At 40.0% G+C, this 10,120-nt stretch overlaps 1 protein-coding gene across 2 annotated transcripts; it reads right to left on the reverse strand.

Annotated features, from left to right (window-relative positions):
• Positions 1–714: 714 nt before the first annotated feature.
• Positions 715–7,863, reverse strand: LOC139941456 (uncharacterized). Of its 2 annotated transcripts, none has more exons than XM_071937962.1 (2): positions 7,593–7,863; positions 715–5,051 (listed from the first exon to the last, which is right to left on the reverse strand). In XM_071937962.1, the coding sequence occupies exon 2, from the start codon at positions 5,015–5,017 to the stop codon at positions 4,703–4,705; it is 315 nt and encodes a 104-aa protein (XP_071794063.1). In that variant the 5' UTR covers positions 5,018–5,051; positions 7,593–7,863; the 3' UTR covers positions 715–4,702. The 2 variants fall into 2 exon arrangements, with proteins under 2 accessions (XP_071794063.1, XP_071794064.1); XM_071937963.1 differs by lacking the exon at positions 7,593–7,863 and adding an exon at positions 5,957–7,070.
• Between the last annotated feature and the right edge of the window lie 2,257 nt (positions 7,864–10,120).

The following is a 10,120-nucleotide window of genomic DNA, read 5'->3' on the forward strand; positions in this document are numbered from 1 at the left end:
TAACCGGGTTTTGAATTGTTCTGATGTCTCAGCCTGTTCGACAACCTCTCGAAGACTGGTCATTAACTGAACTGGATAGTTAATGCTGTATCTTACCTCAATGTAGTTGATGTCCAAAAATGTATTCTTTATAAACTGAAATATTGTAAACCAGAATGAAAAGTTGTTATGTATCATTAATTTCATATGTTTTTACAAGGATTGTAAAACATTAAAACCCAACAATTATTTTAAACGGAATTTAAAATCTTGTTTTTAGACCAAATGGATGTGTCATACACACGATAGAATAACAAATTGGTTGGTTGTTACTGCTATCAACTTGTCACTTTATAAATTACTTTTGGATTTCTTGAACCTGATTAATTTTGCTTTTGAACAAAGTTTCCAACAAAAATCTGTTGTAAAATTAATTTGTAAAATCTGGACCTCCTTTTAAATAAAGGGCAAAAAAACAAATTTATTAATTTGATTAAATTGTGCATGTTGAAACTGCCCAATGTGTAGCATTGTGTAGACTGTTGACATGGTTGACTGTTGAAAACCATCTCTTGAAAAATAAATCTTCCATTGTAATCTATGTAACCAAACAAAGACTCAATGAAAAATAATTTTGTTCTTTATCGCATAACCAATGATAGTATTTGTATACCTGACGAGGAACGAGATAACAAAGTTGTCTGTAGAATGATGAACAACTATTGAATATATGCAGATTTTGTTTGTCATTGACAACCTGTCTACTGTTTTATAAAAACATTCCAATTAAATACAGAAACTCAACTAATGATCATTTGCTTTAATTATTATTTAAACCTGCCATGAAACACTCAGCAAAGCCCAAATAAGATTGTCCTTTAGAGACACTGGACACTATTGTTAATTGTCAACGACTAGCCTTCACAGTTGGTGTATCTCAACACATGCATAAAATAAACAAACCTGTGATAACTACATTACTTCAGAGGGAGCGGTTTCTCACAATGTTTTATACTACAACCTCTTCCCATTACTCGTTACCAAGGAAGGTTTTTTGCTCATAATTAATTTGAGTAATTACCAATAGTGTCCACTGCCTTTAAGTTGATCAGCTGCTAACCGTGTTGTTCAGTGGTTTCTCAGCTGTAACATTGAAACACAGTACAACGTATTACTGCGCCTGGCTCTTTTCGCATTGTATTGACCCACTTCTGTTGCATGCCTCAATTTGGTTAAAACACCACCAAACATGAATACCCACCTTGCACACTGTTGCATGTATAATCCAACAAAGTGAATTAAAGGTAACACCAGCCACCAACAGAAATTTTAAAATGAATAATCTCAAATGGTACAAGAGCTTTTTGGCAAACATGTTTATTAAAAATATACAACCAATCTTGCCATCATGCACTGAATAAAATGCAGCAATCATATTGCTTTAAAGTTTAACAGCACTGTCAGCACAGCTGATTTATTTGAAATGAGAAAACTGATTAGCTCGTTATAAAAGGAATGGTCAATGAAATTGTTGTAATTCTCTAGACAAATACATTTAGTACAAACCACTGTTAAAATAACAGTCTTTATTCTGTGAATACTTAGTTATCTCATGGTTATCGGTACTCAGTGTTGAATGTTTTGTAGGGCATCACAGTTGAACTGTTGCTGACAGAAAGTGTATACAAATCAAATCATAACATCTTCGGCTCTGAGCAGATTTAGTTTTGTGAAAGCACCAAGTATTGAAATATAAAACACATTTTAAACAATGTTCTTAATCAGGAAAATATATCAAGTGAAAGCACCACACTGAATTAAACTAATTTTAAAAGCACACAGGTTCACAACTTACATCCAAAAGAAATACATGAATTCAATACTGTTCAGTAAAATAAATGAATTAAGGAGATCCCCTGGCTGCCGCTTCCCAGGATGTATTGTAATTTGGGTGTGATCCCTGGCTACACGGTTGTATGGCTTCTGACTGGCACCCCCGAACAAAGATATTGACAAAATAGGGACACCGCCAACATAGGGCTAGAAAGCTCAGTTGGTAGAGCGCCGTTGGTTAGAATCCCACTCTAGTCAATTCTTTGTTCAACCCCAAAAATCATTTAAAAATAAATTAATTGGAACTAATTAGAAAAACAAAGCAGTAATTCAGAAGAAGTAATAACAGGCATGTGAGACTTCCTCTTTTCAGCCAATTTCCTCTTTTTGGGTTTTAATTTTCCTCTGTTTTTTTTCACCTTCTGTGTACAGAAGTATAGTAATAGTATCTTTTCCTCTTTTTTTTCTTGCCAGGATTTCTCTTTTCCTCTTTTTCATGGATAGTTACCCACATGCCTGTAAAAAACCTAGAATATTATCTGAAATTCCCTGGAACAATATTTCCTGTAAAATTCCTACAAAAAGATTCATGGTTATTTCTTGCTAATATAAAACACAACTAAACAAAATGAAAACAAAACATCAAGTGTATCCTTAATTAGTAAACATTGAACTTGAGACCTTTTTGTTTGATTCAAGTGAACATGACCAGGGCCCAAATTTCATAAAGCACGTAAGCATATTAACTTGCTTAGCACAGAAGTACATGTATATATTGCTTAACAGAAATAGCTTGCCAGCAAAAGAAATAAAGTTAATATTGCTGCGACTTGCACCCCACTTAATTCCTTATTAGTAAAGATAATTGCCAATTGGGGCAACATTCATAAAGATACTTAAGCACACAAAGTAGCTTAAGTATTCTTTAGTATTGAGTGTGCTCTTCAAGTGGGCTGCCATGTTTTAGCACATGGTCAAATTGTGACTGGTAATACCTGCTTATTTCAGTTAGGCAGTCTAACTTAGAAACTGGGCCATGTGCCCAAATTCATGGGCTGCTTAGGCATACAACGCAAGAGTGCTTTAAACAGTTTTTAGTTTACACTAAACAGGGTACCAGTCAAAGTTGCTATGATGTGTGACATATGTACATGTAGTTTGGCTGGTAACCTTATTCTGGTAAGCATAATTTGGTTTGTACTAAGCTGCTTTTTATGCAGCTCTGTGAATTTGGGCCAAGCTGGGATATAGATCATAGTACATGTATAGTTCAACTGAACTGTGCAAATAAAGTATCTAAATACTTGCAAATGGCTTGATTTATCGGAACCTGAAATAGTATGCAAACAAATAATCAAATAATTGAAATTACAGTTATCTTCTGCACATTTTGATACCTCTTTTGTTGCGCAATGATTTTGTTTGGCAGATTTATGGGCACTTGAGTGGCTTAAGGACGATTTCAAAAGTTCCAAATCCCCCTATCACCCTGATTCCAAAAGGGAACTTGCGACAGACAAATAATTTATGAAAGACGGGCAAAAATGTTGCTGATCTTATTCATCACAGTTCAACGCTCTTGCTTGAATAGGGGCTTTTATCTGCCAAACAACATCGTAGCCAACAGAAGAGGTATCAAAATGCGCAGTGACTGTGCATTGGATTAATTAATTATTTGTTTGCATACTATTTGAGGTTCCGATTTATCTGACCGATTGTAAGTGTATACAATTTGTAGATACTTCATTGGTGCAGTTTATTCATGGAGGAAGGAATGGTATACACTTGGCAAAGTGCAGCAATTCTTCTTTTGTACACTCAGTTGCAGGTGGTTACTTGCTATTGTTCTATTATTCCATTTTCTAAAGAATTCTCTTGGGGGACCATGTTGCACAAAGACTTAATGTACTGGTAAACTTTATTCCATTGTGTAAAGCTTCCCCTACCGGCACTTAAGTTTCAATTTGCTGACCTTGGCTATGATGGCACTTTATTCTGTGCTTCCCTAACCATTCTAAATGCAACATTATGCACCAAATGGAAGTAGTTGTTGTAAACTGTTACATTCGGCAGTCAAATTGGTCATTCTTTGACTGAATTTGTTGCATTCAGCTTTCAAGTGACTTCATATTAGTGTTGCATTTTTTGTACTTGCTGGTCGACTTTTGTTGCATTTGGTTAGTTTTAATCCTGTATTTTAATGTTTTTCTTGGCTGTAAAGCACTTTGAAACGGTGTTGAAGAGCCTTATAATTGCATTTAAGTTAAGTTATTTAGCAGAGTTCATGCATGGTCCCACATAAAGCCAAGTCACCACACTACACTTCATGTGCATGCTGTTGGATGGGCCATGGAGGATGGGCAAAGACCCTTGATCAGTCCAAACACAAACAACATGCCTGCACAAAGCAACAAAATCCCATGTTGCATTTTGTTGCATTTGGTTTTGACTGTGTTGCATTCTGATGTACTTGGCAGGGTATGTAGAGCTACCCTTATTTCACAATGTCTGTACAGGGCGCTGTATTAATAAGCATGGAACTACAATGTATGTGAAGCAGGCTTCCAACATTTTCAAAGGCCAAGACTTGTGGTTCAACACTGGAGAGTGGAGATCCATCAACCATACAGTGCAAAAATAATTGATAATGATGATTACAACCCTGCATATGCTGATAAACATTTAAGATAAAATGCTTTTCATAATTATTGTTTAAACACAACTAATTGGTTTTATTGCAAAAAAAAGTTTTCACAATTTGAAGATGTTACTTTTCTCTCCATGTGCAAAATGTGTGCAATGAATGCCAGCATACGGCAAAATGTACGATAAATACCAATTCCTCACTCAACTACTGAATTTGTGCGTTGGTGGCTGTTCCGCACACTTCTCAGTTGTATCCTTTCCACGCGAAAGAGTTCAGTACCCCGATTTCTTTAAGCTTCCCTTCTGGAACACGTTTAGAGTCTGTCACCTTTTCTGATGAGTTCTTAGTGAGTCTCTCAATGAGTTTCCTGATGTCAGTGTTACTCATTTTGGGGTTGTTCCTTGAGTATTTGGCCTCCTTGGCCTTTGGTACATAGTAAAGACGATTGACAACCTGGTCTACCTCGTAAGCTGTACTCTTCTGATAGCCCAAGTGCATGGAGTCTGGCTTGGTGATTGTTCCCCACGGGCGTTTAGATTGCTTGTGTAGAGTAGACATTTTTCAGATGACGATGGTTAATCCCGACTTCAATCTGTTTTTGTGAACAAGAAAAAGGAAGTGAATAAAATAGGAAATTTGCAAAGTTGAAAGCTTTTTCGTTTACAGTAAAATATAGTTTTATTGTAAGACGAAATGCGGTCAGTGCATCAGCAGCAGATCGAGCATCATGGAGGCAACTGTTGCACCTAGAGGCACGGCTAGTTTTGAAATGAATCGACTAGCTCAGGCAACAGCTAAGCCTCAGCAGCAAAAGGAGAGGGAACATGAGAGACATCTCCATGGTCCAACCCTCCCAATAACTACAACCTGTGACATCTGCCTGAGAGTATGTGGCTCACGGATCGGACTTTTGAGTCAACGATTGAGTCACCTTAGGCACCAGCTACCTCAGCCCTAATAACTTAGTTTATTCTGTGGAGAACATCTTCCTGGACATCGAGGGATTGCTTATTATTAGTAGTGTTTGAATCAAAATCTGGCAAAAATGTATACTTAAAACATCATTTGTAACTGCATAAAAACCAAATATTAAATGATGCCAGTGTCGCAATTTTATGAGCACCACTTGTATGGCCATGCAACTCTAGCTTAATATAATATCTTTTTATTAAAGGCAAATGGCAGTGGACACTATACTGGTAATTCCTCAAAATAATTGCATAAAACCTTACTTGGTGACGAGTAACTGGGAGAGGTTGATAGTATACAAATATTGACTGCTTTGTCTCGTGGCATAGTAAAACTAGTCACTCGAGGTGATCCCCGGAGCAGCCTATCTCTTCCCTCAGCTTCGCCTCGGGAAGATAGGCTGCTCCGGGGATCACCTCGAGTGACTAGTTTTACTACGCCACGAGACAAAGCAGTCAATATTTGTTTTATAACACCCTTCCTTTGATTCTATCTGTATACTTTAATAAAAATTAATTCACACAACACCTTTATTCTTCGTTGTTCATGTGATCCACTATCTCCAGCGTTGTGTTGCGTACAAAACAGTACTGTTGAACAATTCTTTTGACATATTTTATGCTGCTTTTAGTGTTCTTTGAATCTGCTGAGTCTATAAAATCTCGTAATTCATCTTCAGTAAGTAAAACATATCGTGGATGGGGCTCATTGTCCTCCATTTTCCTGGCAGAATCGTCAAAATACTTTACGTATGCCGCGCACAATCAATCGTCAAACAAGAACTGTAAAGTATTACGTTGAAACACTGAGTTTTGACAAAATAAGAGGGTACCAGACTACTGCTGTTACGTTCGTTCTCTAAACCGTATTTCAAATGCACATATTATGTTGTTCATACACCGGGTTCGAGGTTGTCAAGCAGCTCGTTTAAATCAATGGTAGTCAATGGTAGTCAATGTAGTCTGTGTACCAGGGTATCCATGCACTATTACATCGGTTGCTAGGCTAATGTTGAATAGTCCATTGAGTAGTTACTTTGGTCGGTGAACATGTACAAGAGTGAAAATACACAACACCATGTGACACGCTCTCGGCCAATCAACAGATAGAATCAAAGGAAGGGGTGTTATAATAGACCTTATGCATTGACGTCATCCAGTGGCCATCTTAGTGGGAAACGGTGACGAAACAATCGAAACGCACAGATTTGTTTGCGCGGCGCACAGGATTGGCCAATGAACAACTGCCCTTTGACCTCTAGGTGAGGCGCCCTACTGAAATGACGTCATGTGCATAAGGTCTATATAAGACATTGTGAGAAATGGCTCCCTCTGAGTCTGAAGTAAAATAGTTTTCGAGAAAGAAGTGATTTTCCTTTAATTTGATTTCGAGACCTCAAGTTTAGAATTTGAGGTGTCGAAATCAAGCATTTGAAAGTACACACACAACTTCGTGTGGCAAGGAGGGTGTTTTTTCTTACATTATTGTCTCGCAACTTCCGACGACCAATTGAGCTCAAATTTTCACAGGTTTGTTATTTAATGCATATGTTGAGATACACCAAGTGAGAAGACTGGTCTTTGACAATTAAAAATAGTGTCTACAATCCCCCCCCCCCCAGTGTCTAATAACCGATGGGCAACCATTTCCTTTTAAAGGCAGTGGACACTATTGGTAATTACTCAAAATAATTATTAGCATAAAACCTTTCTTGGTGACAAGTAATAGGGAGAGGTTGATGGTATAAAACATTGTGAGAAACGGCACCCTCTGAAGTGCCATAGTTTCCGAGAAAGAAGTAATTTTGCACGAATTTGATTTCGAGACCTCAGATTTAGAAGTTGAGGTCTCGAAATCAAGCATCTAAACGCACACACCTTCGTGTGACAAGGGTGTTTTTTTCTTTCATTCATATCTGGCAAGTTCGATGACCGATTGAGCTCAAATTTTCACAGGTTATGCATATGTTGAGATACACCAACTATGAAGGCTAGTCTTTGACAATTACCAATAGTGTCCACTGTCTTTAATCAAACATAGAAACAATGTTCATCTTGAGAAAGGCAATTGAATGTCTGATGTACGTATGCGGACTCACTTCCTCCGTGCTGGAGCCGTGTGGATCCCCGTGTGTACTATAATTCCGTGTACTAAACAAACTTACGTTTTCCACTGATTTGTTTGTTCACCCACTCTCAACTCTGACCAAACGTTGAGCAACTCTCTCTGGCAACGGTACCACAGTGTCGTTATTGTTTGAAGAACGGATGTACTTTCTTGGGTAATGAATATGTTTGGAAATGACAATTAGCCCAAGTATAGTCATCTTTTTGAGAAGTCGGTTTGTTTACATCATTCATTGGATGCAGTGTTTGAGCAGTGTGACTGGCGTGGTGTACGGGGAGAGCGTGCTGTTCAACCTGTTGTTGTTGGTCTCGTAGTTTCGCGCAAAGGTCAATCAATTAAACAAAGTGTGTATAGCGGTGTGTAGCGTACCAGTTGCATAGCAACATAAAGTGAATGCCGGACACTTCGGCACCTCGCAAAGTCGGCACCTGCAAAGTCGGCACCTTGCAAACTCGGCACCTTGCACACTCGGCACCCACTCGGCACCAAGAATGTCGGCACCAAACAAACTCGGCACCGGCCTTTTTTTGACTAACAAACTCGGCACCAAGCGAAAAATTAATATCACCTCGAAGAGTCAAGTGGTTACCAATAAACTAACGTGCGTGTACTTACACAATAAAAAATGGTTTGGTAGTTTTAATAGTAGCTTTGTAAACAATGTTAAATCACTAATTCTATGGTGATGAAAATTCCGAACTATCGAGAACATTAATTTGGGCCCCCGGAAGTTTACCATCCGGCCCGCATGTGCCCGTGGTTTAGTCGACAAGTAGGCCGCATGTCGGTGAAAGTGCGGTGCCATTTTCTTATGATTTTGGCTCTGAACATATTTAATAAGGGTTTGTTTAGTTAGGTTAATAATTTTCAATGGATTTTTGCTTCTTAACAGAGCGTGATTTAAAGGCACTGGCCGGATAATTTCCCGAGGGCTCCGTTTTGTGCGTGATATGGACGGCACGCACACGCCTGATCGTTCAAGTGGTGTGCACACCCCTTCCAGACACCCCTTCCAGTGCAATTGTTTTTGTTTGTCTTTACGATAATCATATTCCAATAATATTTGCAAGCTTTTTCAGGGGGCGACTTTGGAAAGGGGGTAACTTTGTCAGGGGGCGACTTTGGAAAGGGGGTAACTTTGTCAGGGGGCGACTTTGGAAAGGGGGTAACTTTGTCAAAGGGCTACTTTGTAAAGGGGGTAACTTTGTCAGGAGGCGACTTTGGAAAGGGTTAGGGTTAGGGTTAGGGTTAGGGTTAGGGTTAGGGTTAGGGTTAGGGTTAGGGTTAGGGTTAGGGTTAGGGTTAGGGTTAGGGTTAGGGTTAGGGTTAGGGTTAGGGTTAGGGTTAGGGTTAGGGTTAGGGTTAGGGTTAGGGTTAGGGTTAGGGTTAGGGTTAGGGTTAGGGTTAGGGTTAGGGTTAGGGTTAGGGTTAGGGTTAGGGTTAGGGTTAGGGTTAGGGTTAGGGTTAGGGTTAGGGTTAGGGTTAGGGTTAGGGTTAGGGTTAGGGTTAGGGTTAGGGTTAGGGTTAGGGTTAGGGTTAGGGTTAGGGTTAGGGTTAGGGTTAGGGTTAGGGTTAGGGTTAGGGTTAGGGTTAGGGTTAGGGTTAGGGTTAGGGTTAGGGTTAGGGTTAGGGTTAGGGTTAGGGTTAGGGTTAGGGTTAGGGTTAGGGTTAGGGTTAGGGTTAGGGTTAGGGTTAGGGTTAGGGTTAGGGTTAGGGTTAGGGTTAGGGTTAGGGTTAGGGTTAGGGTTAGGGTTAGGGTTAGGGTTAGGGTTAGGGTTAGGGTTAGGGTTAGGGTTAGGGTTAGGGTTAGGGTTAGGGTTAGGGTTAGGGTTAGGGTTAGGGTTAGGGTTAGGGTTAGGGTTAGGGTTAGGGTTAGGGTTAGGGTTAGGGTTAGGGTTAGGGTTAGGGTTAGGGTTAGGGTTAGGGTTAGGGTTAGGGTTAGGGTTAGGGTTAGGGTTAGGGTTAGGGTTAGGGTTAGGGTTAGGGTTAGGGTTAGGGTTAGGGTTAGGGTTAGGGTTAGGGTTAGGGTTAGGGTTAGGGTTAGGGTTAGGGTTAGGGTTAGGGTTAGGGTTAGGGTTAGGGTTAGGGTTAGGGTTAGGGTTAGGGTTAGGGTTAGGGTTAGGGTTAGGGTTAGGGTTAGGGTTAGGGTTAGGGTTAGGGTTAGGGTTAGGGTTAGGGTTAGGGTTAGGGTTAGGGTTAGGGTTAGGGTTAGGGTTAGGGTTAGGGTTAGGGTTAGGGTTAGGGTTAGGGTTAGGGTTAGGGTTAGGGTTAGGGTTAGGGTTAGGGTTAGGGTTAGGGTTAGGGTTAGGGTTAGGGTTAGGGTTAGGGTTAGGGTTAGGGTTAGGGTTAGGGTTAGGGTTAGGGTTAGGGTTAGGGTTAGGGTTAGGGTTAGGGTTAGGGTTAGGGTTAGGGTTAGGGTTAGGGTTAGGGTTAGGGTTAGGGTTAGGGTTAGGGTTAGGGTTAGGGTTAGGGTTAGGGTTAGGGTTAGGGTTAGGGTTAGGGTTAGGGTTAGGGTTAGGGTTAGGGTTAGGGTTAGGGTTAGGGTTAGGGTTAGGGTTAGGGTTA

The sequence above is a fragment of the Asterias amurensis genome, chromosome 9, assembly GCF_032118995.1.
Source record: "Asterias amurensis chromosome 9, ASM3211899v1".
Lineage (NCBI taxonomy): Eukaryota > Metazoa > Echinodermata > Asteroidea > Forcipulatida > Asteriidae > Asterias > Asterias amurensis.

Bases quoted from the DNA above. Each gene is read 5' to 3' on its own strand.
- LOC139941456 (XM_071937962.1), bottom strand. From the start codon at position 5,017: ATGTCTACTCTACACAAGCAATCTAAACGCCCGTGGGGAACAATCACC.